An 18,612-nucleotide genomic window follows, 5' to 3' on the forward strand; every position below is an offset into this window, starting at 1 on the left:
TAGGCCTGGGAGGGACCATTAGAAGTCATCAAGTCCAGCCCCCTGCACCGAGGTAGGACCAAGTATACCTAGACCATCCCTGACCAGTGTTTGTCCAACCTGTTCTTAAAAACCTCCAGTGATGGGGATTCCACAACCTCCTTTGGAAGCCTATTCCAGATCATAACTATCCTTATCATTAGAATTTTTTTCTAATATCTAATTTAAACATACTCTTTGAGTACAGTCTTTCAACCAGTTGTGGACCCACCTTATAGTAATTTCCCTAGTTCACTTATAAGACTGTCGTGGCACTGTGTCAAAACCCTTACTAAAATCAAGGTAACATGTCTATTGCTTTCTCCCTATCCACTAGGCCAATAGCCCAGTCAACAAAGGAACTTAGGTTGGTTTGGTGTGATTTTGTTCTTGATAAATCCATGTTGGCTATTACTAATTATCCGATTATCTTCCAGGTTCTTTCAAATTCATCGTTTAATAATTTGTTCCAGTATCTTTCCAGGTATTGGAGTTAGGCTGACCGGTCTGTAATTCCTCAGGTCGTCTTTGTTCCTCTTTTTAAAGATGGAGTTCTCCCTTCTATAGACTGAGTGCCAGCTCCTGAGTGTGAATTATAGTAGTTGGACATCAATTCAGATCCTATTCATGGCAAAGTCCTGTTTTTGTTATAGGTTGTTGTGGGGGTTATCTGGTACTTGGGCTAGAAAGATCCAGAAGATGTGCTGGAGCAAATCTTCCCCTCATATTAAACATATTACATATTCCTGATTGCAACAATAGGACAATTATAACAAGGTTCCCTGAATCAAAGATCCAAATGAATAATCTCCCAATCCTCTTACTTTCAAAAGTCTGCCCCTTTGATTCCTGTAATCCAATAGAAAGTGCCACACTAGAAATGGTTAGACATTTACCCTGGAGGGTAGTAACAGATAACTTGAGGCAGAGTGCAAACTCGCCCTCCTGTGGTATTAGTAGATTTGGGGCCTGTGGAAGTCTAATAATAATACTGAACACTCTACTGTTGTCATAGCTTCTTCACAGCTCCATGAGACGGGAATAATATTGACCTGCATTGTGTAGAGGGCCAAGAAGACACATGGGTTAAATGATGTGGTCTGAGCACATTCAGCGAGTCAATATTAGAACTGGGATTACAATTTGGGCATTTCAGTCTGCCCCCCTGCCCCTGTCTCTCTTTAGTGTAACACAAATATGTGCCCTGTAACTAAGCTGTTGTTTCCTTCTCTGTTCTGCAGGTCCAAAATGCTAGTGATTTGTTGATCAAACCACTGGAAAATTTTCGTAAGGAACAAATAGGCTTCACCAAGGTAGGTTTTATACATGTGTTTATGCATTAGTTGTTTTTTTTAAAGAAGCAGGATGGTACTGGAGAGATTAAAGACAGAGATTTCATGCGTACTGTTCAAGTGCAGCAGGAGCATTAAAGACATTTCTCCTCCCCAGTGCCGGCATGCTGGAACGAGGAAGTCCACCCAGGCTTTAGTCTGACTTTCTATCATGAGCAGTACCAAGGGTACTTCCTGAACTCATGAGGCTCAACTCTGGCATAATCCCAACACAGACCTTCCTGAGAAAGTTGCACCCTCTTTCCCCAGAGATCATGAAAGTCCTCTTTTGCCTTACTACTTGCCCTCCCCCTTGTTTGCAAGGGCCATGTTGGACCTGATTTTATTCTAAATTCAGTAGAATAAAATAACCCTCCCTCTTTCCCCCCTCAAAATAGATCAGAGAGAAAAAAACTAGAGAGACCAGTAATCAGGACTTGAATGTGGCATAGGACTCAGTTTAAGAAATGTTTAAATAATGCTTCTAATGGCTCTGTCATATGGACCAAGTTTTTAAAGCAACGCATCACAAAAAGTGAGTCCTGCACATGTGGAGCAGAAAAGATTATTTCTTCCTTGTCGGCCATCAGGGACTCAGGGTCCACGTTATTCAGCAGCAGTTTGAAATGAGGCTGGGTCTGAACCAGCTCCAAAATGGAGACATGCTTAGAGCCTGGATTCAGCCCGACCCATCTGAGCCTTTGACATTTAATAAATAATACATTGGAGAAAATGATACTTAACCCCCCTCACACACACACTCCCCCCAAAAAACAAACACCAAAAATAACCAAACACATACAAGGGTAATTTACATGTGCTGGACACTGACAATGTGCATGGCTCCATATCAGACAAAATGAAAGTGTCCCTGCCTGTGAGCAAACACCTGCTGTACAAACAGTCCACACATGCTTTGTAGAGATAAAACTCACCCCTTTCAGGGGTTTGTTTTTATTAACAAGGAAGTCAACTCCTATTTAGATTGGTACCTCCCCAAAGAGCTTACATCTTTTTATTCTGTGTTTGTACAGCACCTAGCACGACGGGGGCCTAAGCTCTACCACCATACAAATAAATAATAATAATAAGGTAACAAAGTTTACTCCAGTCCTGCTTCCTAGGGCTTGTCCCCTCAGGACTGCTCCGCCCCCACACTAGATCCTTTCTTCCCAGAGAACCACTCCCACCTCCTTTATTTGGGTGGAATAACGAGCCACCTGTCTCATGGAGTTCAAAAAACCCACCTAACCCTTTCCCAGCAAGATCAACACCTGCAGTCAGGATAAGGTGTTTCAGACAGACACTGCCAATCTGTTACACTGCACCACACAACGAACAGTTTAATAGACTGAAATGGAGAAGACAGAGGAAGCCCAGAGAAAGAATTGACTCAGAATTATATAGTTCTTTGTCTACTCTTTATGTGTCTTTAGGAGGTACTAGAAGAAGAAAAGCATTGTGGACTGGTGACCTGGGATGAGGAGGGTATTTCATGCACCTCACACCATCAACATAAGCTAGGAAATTACATGTTCAATGTGACTCACTTTATCCTGAATGTTGTTGCGATGCCCTGAAGTGGGGAAGGGCACAACGGATCTGAGTTTCCAAAAGGGATAGATGTCCATGTGGGGTGCCATTGGGTGCCACAGTGCATGCGGGTGGAGGAAGAAATGGAGACCTCAAATGAAGGTAATGGATGAGTTCCCTCCTCCATCCTTGCCCCAGTTTCCAGACCCTCTCCCCATGCCTGTGGAGATGAGCCTAACAGAGCCTGAAATCACACCACCTCCAAAGAACTACCAAACGGGAAAGTTCTCTGAGCATTAACTCTGGTTACATCTACACTTCGAGTGACTGATTCCCAGCTGGCATGCATATACTCATGCCAGTTCTGATCTCAGCTAGTACGCTAACAATAGTAGTGTCGCTGTGGTAGCACAGGCAGTAGCTGCCTGGGCTAGCCACCCCAAATATATACCCAAGGACATCAGGCAGGTTTGTACTTGGGGCAGCTAGCCCGTGTTGCCGTAGCTACACTGCTGTGTTTAGCATGCTAGCTCGATGAGTATGCATATGTGACCTTGGAATCACACCCTAGCTCAGACTGATTTGAGGCTCCATCTACACTAACTCAGCACAAACGTCTATCCTTTGTGCTACTTATAGAATTGCCCCACAATGTCGGCGCCCCTAGTATTAGACAGAGTGAAGTACAGATGAGGGTCAGCGCGGTTATTAGAGTTTTCCATTGGAAATCGCAGCACTGGGCTACCATAAAAGATGAAGTGATATAAAGGCCTGATTCCTGCCCTCGCTCCTGTAACTCCATTGACTTCAGTAGAATTCCGCTTGACTTGCCCCAGTGTGAGTGAGATCAGGACGAGGTCTTTAGTCATGCTGAGCAGAGGCACGGCAGAGATAATTCGTACCCTTTGATTACTGTTTTCTGTGTTTGTCAGTCGCCTTCTGTAAGATGCTTTCCGTTCTCTTTCAAGGACACTGATGCCAGATAGGAAGGGCATTTGAATTGGGCCTTTGTGACAGCTGTGGTTGGAGAACGGCCAGATAGTCTAAGACATCTGAGTCTGCACTAACCCGCTTTTCCTGGGGGATGAATGGAGTCTCTCTGTTAAATGGTGTATTCCGACACAGATGCCTCTGCAGGGTTTCACTGGGATACAGCACAGGGGGTCTTTCTTCAGTTACCCTCCTTCACCAGCAGCAAGGCCTGGGATTATTGCTATTTTCATGAATTATAGATAAATGTTTGTTTGCGTGAATGCTGGGAGAGTGGCAATACAAGGAACACCTGCATTGTGTTTCTCTACAAGCTCATACCATGGCAGAGGACCCCAATGGGATTCTTGAGCTGACTTTAGTCTCTCAACCCTGGCCTGGAAGCATCATCCATTCTAAAATGAGATAGTGAAAGATCAGCCATAGATGTTGGATTGTTGATTGTTGGAGTTTCAAGTGAGAAAGCAAAAAGAACTTGCTGAGGATCATTGGATGGGTTCAGGTGAGATTTAGGAGGAGAAAACCCAGAGCTCTAATCCCGTATCAACTCCATCTATGAGAGAAACAAGCATGATGGTTTATTTATTTTTAAGTCTATAGCTGACCAAACTCACTCTGGTCAGGTCAGGGGCTTGATCCAAAGCCCAGTGGAGTTAAGCATATTGACACAGACGTCACTGGATTTTGGAGCAATCCCCATGTCATTTATGTTTAGAATATGCCTTGGTGAAGCATGGTGTCTGGATATGATGACCATGGCATTTGAAAATTAGTGAGATTGTGCCATAAATCCTGGTATTTCTGGAATGTAGTAGCCTTCAAAAAGGAAAAGGAAGAAGACTGGGGACGTTGCTAATGTTTTGGGGAGAGAGAGGGAAGTGTCAAATACTAAATGGGATTTGAAAGAAGGAAAGTGAACATTTGGGTATGGCATCCAGCAACCAGGCCAAGTGAGAAGATGCTGTTTAGAAGTCTTAAGTTACTCCTGATCTACAAGTCTTTTCTTCAGAGGAACACATGCACAGTGTAACGGAAACCACTTTATATCAGGGTCAAGAAAAGCTTCTGATCTTCCTGGAGCAGCAGAAATCACTTCAGAACGTTTCTAAAGAATGATGCTGCACTAGTGACACATAGGAAAGCTGAAAGCTTTTTCACACTAAAAGAATTTGTCTGTTCCCTTCCCCTCCCCCTGCTCTCATGTCCATCCAGCTAACCTCTTTGTCATTTCTAAATACACCTCTACCCCATTATAATGCGACCCGATATATCACGAATTCGGATATAACGCGGTAAAGCAGTGCTCCGGCGGGGCTGCGCACTCCGGTGGATCAAAGCAAGTTCGATATAACACGGTTTCACCTATAACGCGGTAAGATTTTTTAGCTCCCGAGGACAGCGTTATATCGAGGTAGAGGTGTATAAGCAGTGGACAAGCTGTATGTTGGGTGCAGGACACCTTTGTTAACAGCCTTGCTGAATTAATTCAGCTTATGAGAGTTTGAAATCCACTCAGAATTGCTGGTTTACTGGATAGACACATTTTTTGTTTTCTTTGTCAGACTTTTTTGAAAATCTATTTTGGATAATTCTGGTTAGCCTGAGGAATATTTACTACTGCGTGGGATTCTGTGCATGCTATAAATCGAAGTTTAAAAAACGGTTGATAGTGTGTATTCAAAGGGCACTTAATGGTCTGTAGTCCTGTAGACCCAGTAGGAAGTGTATGTGTGTTATGAAGTTGTAGGACCCAATCCTGCAAACACCTGCTAGTGGGTATATTGCCTATTACTGTGAGCTGTTCCACAGAAGCCATAGGAAATGTTAGCAGGATTGGCCTACAGTTTGTCATCTTCAGACACACTTTTTCAGTGTTCAAATGTGCACCAGACCAGCAGTCATACTTAGCATGTAGTTCTGAAATGATTATTAACAAACAAAAAAAAGAGGAAGAAGAGAAGTTTTCTTGTTCTTAGATCTCCGTTTGAGGCAAATCAGGAGAATTTTGGGGAACTAAGTGGGGGAAAAAAACCTGAACTATGCTAGAATATTTTTACAGAAATGCTCACACAGCATCTTTCAACTGCATGGACATTTTTATATTTCACACAACTTTTATTTTAAATAACTCATGGTATACGGTACCATAAAAATCACTTGAAAACACAGCCATTAAACATTTTTTTCTGCATCAGTTTTCTTGTTATTTTCCTTTGATTCCTCCTCCCTCAACCTTTTTGTTAACATGAAAATGAGACAGAGAATTAATAGCTAGGGCTAGCACACGGTATATAATTTGCAAAGAATTCATCTTGTGAATTTAGTGCCTGTCCTGCTATCAGATTATCTGCCAGTGGATTGTGATTTCCTCACGTTGATTCATTGTCTGAATTTATTCAACACATCTTTATTCTTCATTGAGCCTAAAAAATTCAGTAGATGTATTTGATAAACAATATCTTGAGTTGTGTTGTCAAGCTAAGTTTAATGAGGTAAGTCACATAACACTGTTTTTGATCCCCGATTGGATAAATGTGCACGTACCTGCAGTTTGAGTTTGAAATTCACTCTCTGCAAAACAGCCGGCCAGTAAACATGACTTGCATGTTCACCAAAAGAGGCCAGCCACATTAGGGGATAAACTCAGCAAAAGCTGGTTAATTTAAAAATCCAAGTGAATATTCACAGCTATTTGTGCAGTATTTCCCCAAATCTGTTTAGAGTTACGTTGTGGCCTTGCTCCTCTGAGGCTGTAGGGATGAAACCTGAAGTGACCAAGTTGAGGTACAAGATAAGGGTAGGCAGGAGGCTTCAGGAAATCCACAACAGGGTATGCACAGAGCAGCTTCCCTTACACCTGCTAGTGAATCTTGCTCTGTGTCTCCCCCCTGCCTCCAGAGCCTGCTGACAGATGCTCGCAGGGAGGAGGGCCTCTGGCCTCACCCTAACCTGGCTGGCCTCACAGACTTTGTCACGCAGTGCTGTCGAGTGTGCTAACCTCCCATCCTTAACACACACTGCTGGCATTCTGCTGGATCCCATGCAAGTGGTTTAGGGGGTGAAAGTGATCCTTGCAGACAAGCAAGATTTTGTCCTTACAGTGACCTGAAATAATCAGAATAATACACAATAATTCCCCATGCCTCCTGCTGGATGGCAGTTTCAGAGGATCCTAATTAGCACTGAAATGGTTAAGGGAAAGTTTTGCAAGTCAGGCTTTTTATTTTTCCCCTTGACTGCTCTATTCCTCAACTCAAGCTTGGAACTAAGCCAGTTTCCAGGAGGCATAGGCCTTTGTGCCACAGTTTATCAGCAGCAGATGATAGAGAGAATGCCAAAGGAATTGTAACCCTTCCGTTGAACCATTATCCCTAGCTGCTGTTGGACAGGCCGCTTAGTCCAGCATCTCATGCTATTTCTAGGACTCTCATTAGTTTCTGATTAAACACGCATCCTCTGAAGCTTAGAGAGCTGGGCTTTCAAAGCGCTTTCGAAGAGCAGTTTCCTTTGTTAACTTGTATGCTGACTGTGCTACTCTGTCTTGCATTCAATTACAATAAGTATTTTCTGTTGGTAAGCGAGTACATGGAACTTGTGTGGTTCTTGGCTCTGAATATTGGCACATACTAATAGGAAGGTAATGCTGCTCTCACTGAATATTCATGAGCAACTAATTTGTGCTTGTGTTTGCAGATTGGGCTTCAATAATTTTTCTTGGCTGCTGAATGGAGTAAGCAGGCTAGCTCCTGGAAGCCTTGGCTCCAAATTAGGGTGGGGTTTTTAGTGTGTCCTCCTGGTTTTTAATTCCATGTTAAGTAGCCTGAGTGCAAAATGATTGGCATCCTCTGTCTTTATTTGCCAAAAATTCAGTTTTGTGCTATTCATGTTTTCACATGGCAGCAATTGCTTTCTTAACTCACTGTGTGTGTCAGCTCGATCTCCTCAAATCATGAGGAAAACCTCCGCTCGTTTTGTTTCCCTGTGCATGTCGTGGTGTGGAGTGTCCACTCTACTAGATGGCAGGTAAACTATGGAAGAAAAGAGCAGTTTCTGAAAGAATTGACTGACTATAGCTGGCAATGGCATTTCCATTCCTGATATACAAAAGGTCCTTCTCTCACTCCTGCAGGCTTTTATATGGAAGTAATCTTCCACCACCATAAAGGTAGATTGCATTTGCCTGGAGAGAACTCCCCAATCTGAGCTAATGCCACAAGTCATGAGAATCCTTAACTCAATTGTGCATATACATAGTAATGGTTTTTCACTGACTGGTGAGTTCACTTATCTGCTACAGTATCACTTTACTCTGCGCACACTACAATAATCCAGAAACATGTACTGCTTCTGTTTCTTGCTGGGAGTCATGGAAAAGGAGGACATGGTATTCCAGAACATTCTATCCTGGCATGCAAAACTGGACCTGCTTTGGTTGTCACATCTTCCATTTACATATCAACCCATGTTCTTCCTCTTCAAAGATTCCATTGACTGAAGTCTGTCGGCAGCATTTAAGTTGTATTGTGTCACCACAGTAGTGTGCCTTCATTTTTTTATATTGACTGTGATTTTTTTTCTTTTACTTATTTCAAGCATAAAACATAGTTAAATCTGATTCTGACCACTTCTTAGCTCCCTAGTGACCCATGAAAAATACTGAGTAAACTGGCAGTTTCATTGCAAGTGGGTGGAGCAGAGAGTATTTGTTGTTCTTACATATGACTCTCGCCAGAATAGACAGGCGTGAATGTTCCAGGAACTGCCTCTTGAGTATAGAACTCAAGCTGGAATCGACAGGTTAAATTGATTTTTTTTCAGCTATTTATTTTTATTACTTCTTAGAAATAGGGCAGGAGTCCTCTAGCCTGGAAAGAACAAGCAATGTCCCACAGATATTTCTTTCCATTCTTTACACATTTTCAGTATTGCACAGTGTTTTTGGAGAAAGGTATTTGCCAAACTGCTTTAAAGCTTGTATGTGGACTGTAAGTTTGTACATGACCTCATATTTGTACTGTACTGTACATGTACCAAAATATCTTTGCCAAGCCCTAGTGCCTGATATAGTAAATAGAAGGGAAGCATGGAAGCTATAATCCAACACCAGTGGTTCAGCAGTAATCAGACTTCCATGTAGCTTTATTTTAAAACACTTCTATGAAAAATGGTGCAAAAAGCCTAGCACATTTTTGTGGACCGTTGTTTTAAAAATGAAATACCACTTATGCTCCTAGCTTTGTTGGTGTGGTGCCTTGGGGTATGAATGGATGGTTTGGGAGCATGTTTGTTTAAATAATAATTGAGATTAACATCCCTGAGTCTGTGTGGTTTTGGATTGAGTTTTAGCAGCCGGGGTTTGCTTTTGTTTTGCCAGTATTTTGTGCCAGTTCTTCAGCAGAAGTGCTTTTCTATTCAGATTTCACTATTACTAGTTCTTCCTCTTTCTCTCATTCACTAGACTTGACGATTGAGCTTTTCTTTATTTTGAGGCATGAATTTGCTGACTCCAAATTATTATGTCCTGACCTTGCAACTGGTGACATTTGGAAGTACAGTATAGAGATCTTTTGGCTTCAATGGGTCCCTGTGCTGCAGTAACTATATGTCTATTCAAATACCTTTGCAGGTGAGAACCTATCACAGTCGCCAAGCTCAAAGATTGCAACAGTTGGTGCCTCCACAAGGATGGCATCAGTTTCTCATAGTTATTGAGTTGACAACAGTGGTGGAAGAAGATGTGGGAAATGGAACCTTGTAGGGGGCCAGAAATATTTTTCTCAGAATGGTAGCCAGTACTATCTCTGCTCCCTGTGACATAGACTTGAATATTCACGGCCTTTTACAGTGGGAGGCAGAGTAACTGCTGTGGTAGTTTAATTTATATTTTTAACTTTTGCTTGATTGAGATGGGCACTGAGGTTGGTAACAGACTGTAGTGGTGTGGGCTGTCTGTCCTCAGGAATGTGAACGGTCTGCATCTGAGCAAATAAACAGACTCCAGGTCTTTCTGTCTGTCTAACACAACATGGCCTTTCTTTTTCCAGGATTCAGTAGCAGTCCAATAATAGTCCCCATAAATGTGCTTCTCTTCCCAGGATTATTAAAAAGAAAATCTGTTCCCTTCTCGGGTTCAAGCAAGAGTGCACCATTTGCTCTTCTCTTGGGCCTGGTCTCTCCCCTAACAGAGTCTCATCACTTACTTACTTCTGCTTTTGTACTCAGCAGCTGGGCCTGATTAGGGTTGCCAGGTGTCCGGTTTTCGACCGGAACACCCGGTCGAAAAGGGACCCCGGCTGCTCCGGTCAGCGGCGCAGAGGGGGCCCGTGGCTAAGGCAGGATCCCTGCCTGCCCTAGCTCCACACGGATCCCAGAAGTGGCAATCAGGTCCTTGCAGCTCCTAGGCACATGGGCAGCTAGGGAGGCTTTGCACTCTGCCCCTGCGCCTAGTGCTGGCTCCGCAGCTCCCATTGGCCGGGAACAGCAACCAATAGGAGCTGCAGGAGTGGCGCCTGCAGGCACAAGGGCAGTGCACAGAGCCTTCTTGGCCACCCATGCATCTAGGAGCTGCAGGCACCTGGTGGCCGCTTCCTGGGAGCCGTGGTAAGTGCTGCCAGGACCCCGAACCCTCTCCCGCACCCAAACCCTGTGCCCCAGCCCGGAGTCCCCTCCTGCACCCAAACTCCCTCCCACAGCCCGCACACCCCAACCCCCAGCCCTCTCCCACACCCCAAACTCTTCATCCCTGACCCCACCGCAGAACCCGCACCTCCAGCTGGAGATCTCACCCCCCTTCCGCACCTCAAACCCCTTCCCCAGTCCAGTGAAAGTGAGTGAGGGTGAGAGAAAGCGAGCAACGGAGGGAGGGGGGATAGAACAAGCGGTGCGGGGGTGTTCAGTTTTGTGCGATTAGAAAGTTGGCAAGTCTAGGCCTGATAAATTATTGGGACTAGCTGTCTGTGGTCCACACCCCTTATTCCTTCCCTGTCTGTTTCTGCTTCTCAGAGTGAATAGGAAATCAGAAGGTTGGGCTGAGGCCGCCCATGTCAATCCAAGGCCCAAGGTCCTGGATGGGTAGTAGTATGCCCTGCTATATAGACTTACAGCCTGTGAAAGTAGAATGGGGAGGGGAACCTCATAGAACAAGGACTCACTAAAGGAGGAAAAGAGGACCAGATTTTCAAAAGAGGCCTCTAATTTTGTGTTCGTGTTTTTGATCAACTACAGATGGCATTACATTTCAGGAGAAAAGCAATGAATGTTGATGTCTGGCTGATTGCATCTGTGACGCTGCCTGCTCATTTGTGCCCACAGGTGAAAGAGGGCACAAAATTAGAGGTCAGGTTGAGGCCTCTTTGAAGTTCCTGTGCATCGGTGAGGTTTCAGAAGCATTGATAGCTTATCAGATCCCTGCTACTTTTATTTATTCAGATTTAATCATATAAAAAGATGCTCAATCAAGTGTCTAGGTGCCCTTACATCATAGAAGTCCCAGCAGCATTAAAGTAATGATGTCAGAGGAACATAGCCGGATACCAACAGAATTTCCTTTCCATTTCTTCCTTGTTATGGGAGGCATAGCCGCAGCCTTCTTACTTTTACTGATCATTCACAATATTTTTGTGAGAAAGAGGGATATCTCCTCCCCAGTTTTCCATTGCCACCACCATCCCCAGCCCCAGAATCATGTGATCTCATAGCAAAGTCAGAATGTTGAATTAGTGCCCTCCCAGTAATTCCCAGAGCAGCATATTATTCTGCCACCAATGCAGGATTATGACCTCATTGCAAGATCAAGCAGTAGGAGAAGCTGGGTTGTAAGAGAGAACGCCCTCATCCAGATACTGATATCTGAAATGGCAGCTAAGGGAGCCCAGCAATGGGTTGTGTTGTTTCTATAAATGGTCCCTTTTGCCAAGCTTGGCCTAGTGTAATATGTTCTTTTAAAACAAGTAGAGGGACAGGCATTTGGACTGGGTGTACCAGGAGCAGGAGATTGAGAATGGCAAGGCTTTGTGTGGATGTGTTTAGGGGGATCAGTAAGTCCTCCTGGGTTTTGGATTTTCCAGCGCTGCTTTCCTGCCTAGGTTTTCAAATACCTGAATTGACAAATAGACCAAGCAGTTTGACAGGGAGAGAGAGAAGTTTTTTTGGCATTCGAGGACCTGTCCTTTGATATGCGTAAGCCTCCTCTAGTCTGCTTGGAGCTATAATTGAGGCTACTGTCTTGACTGATTTTTACTAATGAGGTCTACCAACAGTCACCAGCCACACAATGGTTCATTTTCCAGTTTGGAGTGAATGTTTGCCTGTTTGACAATCAAAAGACTAGCATCTTGGGGAAACCACTCTCTTCAATGATTTCACAACCATTGTGTGGTGGAGGCACAGCTTCTCAGCTGAACTTCTCTCTGAGTGTTACTGCATGCACCCTCCTGATACTAGTATCTCTTTTCTGGCCTCATCTGGATCTTTTTTCTATGGTGGCACCAGTCAAATTATTGGTAACTTTGTTAAGTTTGGATGCATGCAGTGGAAAATACAGTAGGAAGATATATATACACAGAGAACATGAAAAAATGGGTGTTGCCATACCAACTGTAACAAGACTAATCAATTAAGGTGGGCTATTACCCACCTTAATTGGTATGGCAATACCCATTTTTTCATGTTCTCTGTGTATATATGTCTTCCTACTGTATTTTCCACTGCATGCATCCGATGAAGGGGGTTTTAGCCCACAAAAGCTTATGCCCAAATAAATTTGTTAGTCTCTAAGGTGCCACAAGTACTTGATTTTTTTTTGCTGATACTGACTAACACGGCTACCACTCTGAAATTTGTTAAGTTCATGCACAGTCAAGGTTTCTTTCTTGACCAATATGTGTGTGTGTTTAATATATAATAGTGATCAATAAGAAGATATGGGCAACGTATATGAAACTCCCAGTAGGATTTTGAGGATCCCACAATAACCATGACAACATGGATGTCATTTTTTTTTTTTTTTTTTGCTGTAACACTCCTCTGAACTGGTCTACTCAGACAGTGTGACTAACATATGCTATTAAAGGCAAGGCTGACAATCTCTGATTCCAACAAAGACAGTAAATATACAGTGAAATCAAAGGCCTGTGTTAGCCCTTTCCAACCGTTATTTAATCTTTTGCTTCAGCTTTGATACAGCTTAGAATGCAAATACTTACAAAAAGCTTCAAAACCTGGAAAACACTGAAATCCTAATAAATCTTTAATTGTTCTGGGTGTGTCTTTGGTATTAAAGCATTTAGCCAGTTTTTGTTTGATCTGTAGATGAGTAAAATATCCGCAAACAGTGTATATTTGTTTTCTCTCATTAATAAGTTTCAAGTTAAAAGCAAAAAAGTTGACAAGTTGGAAGCTCATTGAAAGAAACCTCTCCAGCAGGGCTGCCTTATGCTGTGCTGATGATAATAGAAAATATTGAATGTGTCTGTACTGTGAAGTATTGCCAGAGCTGTTACTGTGTGTATTTGAGAGCAGTGTATGGAACTGGCTGGAGAAAGAAGAAATAGACATGGAAAATATAAGGTGGCCCCCGACTTTGATGGGCCCATCATTTTTTTTCATGATAGTATTATATTGTACAATGAATTTTGACACTGTTGCATTGTTCCTACCTAAAGAGGCCAAACTAATTCTCACCATCCAGTTCTGTGTCAACTCTTCAATCTCTAGGAAAGGAAGAAAAAGTTTGAGAAGGACGGCGAGAAGTTTTATTCCATGCTGGACCGCCATTTGCATTTATCGTCTAAGAAGAAAGAGTCCCAGTTACAGGAGGCAAGTGTGAAATTTTCCTTAAAAGTTTCTGTTTCTTGGAGTCTAGAAGAAGTAATAGCAGGTCCATTGGACTCCTGTCCAATACACGTCTCTTTCAATAAAGATTAAATCTGCGTAACGTTCCTTTTGATGGGAATGGTCCATCGAAACTCAACTTCTCTCTCATTCCAGGGGGTAGTCATTTCAGATCAAGTTTGAAGCACATTGACAAGGCAATCTAGGAAAGCTGGTGTAATCCATGCTTACACAGATGTCTCTCTGGCCCTCTAGTGCAGAGGTGGGCAAACTACGGACCGAGGGCCACATCCGGCCCGCAGGACCCTCCACCCTGGGAGACTCGCCTGCAGCCCCTCCCCTGCTGTTCCCCCTCCCCCGCAGCCTCAGCTCGCCCCGCCACTGGCGCAACGCTCTGGGCAGCGGGGCTGCAAGCTCCTGGGGCAGCGCAGCTACAGAGCCCGGGTTGGATGGGGTGATGGGGGCAGTCAGGGGCGGGGGTTCCAGGGGCGGTCAGGGGAAAGGGAGCGGGGGGGTGGATGGGGCAGGAGTCCCGGGGTGGGAGCCTCCCCTAACCGTCCCTCTATACAATTTCCGAAACCTAATGGGGCCCTCAGGCCAAAAAGTTTGCCCGCCCCTGCTCTAGTGGCTAGATGTCTCTCTGGCCCTCTAGTAGCTAGATTTGAGTCTGCTGCTGCCTCAGCTAACTCACTTGGTCCTTTAGCTCAAGCCGAAGAGACCTAGGACAGGGCGGCGCTCATTTTTTTTTTTTTGGATTCGGCGGTGCGGCGCTCGGAGGGGGGTCTTGGGGGGGCAGGGGCTGGCGTGGTGCGGCGCTCGGAGGGGAGGCAGGGGCTTCGGGCGGCGCGGCGCTTGGAGGGAGCGGGGCTTCAGGTGGCACGGCGCTGGGGGGCGGGGCTTCAGGTGGCGTGGTGCTGGGGGGGCGGGGATTTCGACAGCACTCGCGGGGGGGGGGGTTTCGGAGGGGCGGCGCTCTTCTTTTTTGCCTGGGGCGGCAAAAAAGTTAGAGCCGGCCCTATCCATGGGTGTGTGAGCAGGGACACTCTTACACTTGCATTGTCTGTGCCTGTGCTGTATTGGTTCTATGGTTAGATGTGGAACTGCAGTCTGGCACCTTTCACAAAAACTAATGCACTTTAAAAAAAAAAGCCTTATTCCTTGCAGAGTGGCACTAAGCTCTGAATTCATATGAGCGTATGGGATGCAGCTAGGAGAAATTCTAATGGGAAATGTGACCTATGTTCCAGTCAGATATGGTCCCCATAAAGCATTCAAAACCTGGGTTGGATTATTTCATGGCTTGAGAAGTAATAGCTATCACTTGCAGGCAAATATACAGACACCACTAAAGAATTATTATTCTTTTATGTGATTTTTTTCCATCCCCCTCTCACACAGGCTGACTTACAGGTTAATAAAGAAAGACACAATTTCTTTGAGTCGTCCCTGGAGTATGTGTACCAGATCCAGGAAGTGCAGGAGAGCAAGAAGTTCAGTATTGTGGAGCCAGTAAGTGCCTCCTTTTTATCATCAGACACTCACATTTATTGACTTGCCCATGTGAGCAAGGAGGGGTGGGACATAGTCAAATTGGATCCTGTCCTATTAACGATTCCACGTAGGTCCCTATAATGAGGCAAAGCCAAACGTACAGAGTTAGCAATCAGTAGTTTCGCTACCTCTGCTGCTGCTTCATGAAGATAAAGAACAGTGAGGTCTTCTTTTAGCCCTAAAAGTGAAATGTGCCTAACGAGCCAGACTCCGGAGATTGCCACAGATTTTGCTAAGGATTGCCCCATTCACCTTGCATGTGGTGAGAAGTAGTAGCCCTTGAAGAGTGACACTAAAGGGAGAGATGCCTGCTGGCCCAGCTGCCTGCTGTGGTACAGACATGTCTGGTGCAGGCTCGTCACTTTAACAGGGAGCCTGTAGTTCACAGTTCACTGTGCTGGTTGAATGAATAACCCTGGAGCAGGACCTCCTCTGGGTAAGTGTACATTAGGAGGGACTCTCCATAGAACCGAGGGTGTATTCATTGTTCTTCCAGTGCAGTCTTTCATTACTGGTAGTGTTTTACTGAGATAGGCAATACACATCCATAGGATCATAGCTGTCATTTGTGGTGGCACAGACTTCTCATGGCTCTGGGGGCTGTTGTGGCCAGTGAACTATGTCCCCATCTGCCCCCAGGATTGTGGGAGAATGAAAATGTGTAACACCACCAATGCCCCTCTTTCTGCGATCCTGCTTACAGCATAACTGGGTAGGACATGTGGATATGGCCTGTGTCTGAGCTAATATGAGCATAGTATGATCAGGTGATACTATGAGGCATATGTATAGATTATACTTTTAAAAAAAATCACTACCTGAGCAATTACTAATACTTTCACTGTCAGAGCACTGGGTACAAATCCAATCTGCATTGGGTTCCTCTTACCTGAATGTATATTTTATTTTATGGCTGTTAATAATTCTGTTTGACTGTAAAGATCACAACAGGTTTGATTTAATTAAAACTGTTCTCTCACCACCTTTTGCCTGATTTAATACTATTGTCTTTAACACAAAGGCTAATCCATCACCTTTCCTTCCTGCACAGGTGTTGGCCTTTCTTCACAGCCTCTTTACATACAACAACCTGACAGTCGAACTCACGCAGGACTTCCTCCCTTATAAACAGCAGCTTCAGCTCAGCCTACAGAATGTAAGTTCCTGTCCAGCTGCACACACACTCTCATATGCAAGCTCTCTGTCCTGCCATGCATCTAAATGCCTCTGGCATAAAAACCTTTCCCATGCAGGATGGACAACCCTTGTTTGCTTTCTGGGAGGGGCACAAAATGCTCTTTCCTTCATAAAAATGCCTTCTGTCCATAAATTCCTTTCTTCCTAGCAAGAACAGCCTACAGGTGCTACTACAGCATATTTCATAGATTTAAGGCCAGAAGGGACTCCTGTGATCATGTACTCTGACCATCTGCATAACGCAGCCCATAGAATTTCACTCAGTAATTTCTGTATCGAACCCATTGACTTGTGGTTGCGGTAGGGTATATCTTTTAGAAAGGTATCCAATCCTGATTTTAAAGATTTCATGTGACAAGAATCCACCACAGCCCTTGTAAGCTGTGGCAATGGTTAATGACACTGTAAAAAGATTTGTACCCTTACATGGCCAACATTCACTCTGTAAGGATAACTCAAAGCAGGAGTTCAGGTGCCTCATCTTTCTGGCATTAAAATGTTCTGTTGTCAGCTCTTCATATTAAAGAACAAAAAGCTACCCTCGATCGTGACACATTATGTTCCTCAGCCACCATGTCGCCAGCTCCATGCATATGATGATCAACCCTGGCCACTCACCATTATGGGCCAACTTTTCTGCTAGCTTCAGGGCTTGGGGTTTTTTGATGCCGTCTTTTCAATGTGCCACTGATCATTCCCACAAAAGTGGGTGTGTGGCATTTTGTGCATGCTGACAATGCATTTTTGAGTGCCCATTGGAAACTTGGGGGCCAGCTACCAGATTTGTTTGCCCATGTTCAAGCATCATTCTTTTGTTCTCTCAACAGACGAGGAATCACTTTTCCAGCACGCGAGAGGAGTTGGAAGACCTGAAGAAAAGGATGAAAGAAGCTCCTCTGACCTGCAAGCTACCCGGGAAGCCAACCATAGAGGGTTATCTGTACACTCAGGAGAAATGTAATGGCCTGTGTGCACATCTGTATACATTAAACAAGTGTAGGGTCCAGCTGTAGGTTGTACTGCTTGCCTGGTTATGCATCCAACTCTAAGCTTCATTCAGCTTGCAGCCAAGAGTCTATTTGCATAGCTGTTATAGCCATGGGGATGTTTGTATGGGTGTGCCTTAGCTGTTGGGTATGCTAGTCACTGAGCCCGAAGCAAGTGGGTTCATATCTCCCATCCACCTTGTACCTACTGCCTTACATATCCGATCATGATCCCGAGCTAGCTGTAAATGCAGTGTAGTCTTGGTGTGGGTGTGGCAGACCCGGTTACAGATGCCATTTTTGGTCTGAGACATGTTTTCAAGATGCTAATTGCCTTTTCTCTGGTGACTGTCTGGGTGAGATTTAATAATCCATTTTACGAGACTGTGGCTCGGAGGACTGAGATTTAGCCATTCTTTACCAGAATAAACTTGGTATCCTGATCAATATTCTCTTGCTTAATAAGAAAGGTTTCAGTGCCCATCTATCTCAGTGTGAGCTACAGAATGGCTGCACTACCACTCCCTGTCTCTAACTTGCTGCTTCATCCAGTGGCTGGAGTCTAAAGCTTGAGTCTGAAGTGCTGGAGTCCAAATCTATTCTATTCTTTCCTTTTCTATCAAGATTATACTACGTCCACTAATAGTTCAGTTGAGGCTGTAAATTATATTTTGCAGAGAAAGCCCGTATCAAGCTCCTGATGTTAATTTGGTAGAGACACTGTGGGTGTTGAACTCCTCCCATTTCCTCCAGATATTCTTTCACCCCACTTTTGGCAGTGTCGAGGGTTTGAGTGAGTGTTAGTATTTGGACTTGTACAAATAAACAATCTGATATATTAAAAGGGTTGCAAGAGCAGATATCCGGGGCAGATGAAAAGGCCTAGGTGTATCTTCTGCCTTTGGGATTGTGAGAAAGAGAATGACAATTCAATTCCAGACATAACTGAGACAGATAAGCTGTTATTTTATTTAGCCACTGCTCCTGTGGAAACATGGCACTTCATGTGTCTGAAACATAGTAGTTCTTGTACTCTGAGAGACAGAAGAGCTGTTATATATAGCATGTTGGCCAAAGCACATTCCATTCCTTTGTTCTTATAGATGTTCATATTCACAACCTCCAAGTATGTAAGTAATGCACCAATATTTATAATGCAAGTGTCACATTTTTCT

General features: G+C 44.2%; 1 protein-coding gene across 4 annotated transcripts in view; it reads left to right on the forward strand.

Annotated features, from left to right (window-relative positions):
* The window catches only part of OPHN1 (oligophrenin 1), a 135,365-nt gene that overhangs the window by 64,616 nt on the left and 52,137 nt on the right, over positions 1-18,612 (forward strand). For 3 of the 4 annotated variants that reach the window (XM_008172858.4, XM_042853287.2, XM_065556562.1), the window contains 5 exons: positions 1,260-1,331; positions 13,587-13,688; positions 15,102-15,212; positions 16,306-16,410; positions 17,279-17,408. In XM_008172858.4, the coding sequence (XP_008171080.1) occupies positions 1,260-1,331; positions 13,587-13,688; positions 15,102-15,212; positions 16,306-16,410; positions 17,279-17,408 (520 nt within the window). Of the gene's footprint in view, positions 1-1,259; positions 1,332-11,096; positions 11,244-13,586; positions 13,689-15,101; positions 15,213-16,305; positions 16,411-17,278; positions 17,409-18,612 lie in introns of those variants that run through there. The other variant, XM_065556563.1, reaches the window with a different exon arrangement.

This window comes from Chrysemys picta, chromosome 9, assembly GCF_011386835.1.
Source record: "Chrysemys picta bellii isolate R12L10 chromosome 9, ASM1138683v2, whole genome shotgun sequence".
Classification (NCBI taxonomy): domain Eukaryota; kingdom Metazoa; phylum Chordata; order Testudines; family Emydidae; genus Chrysemys; species Chrysemys picta.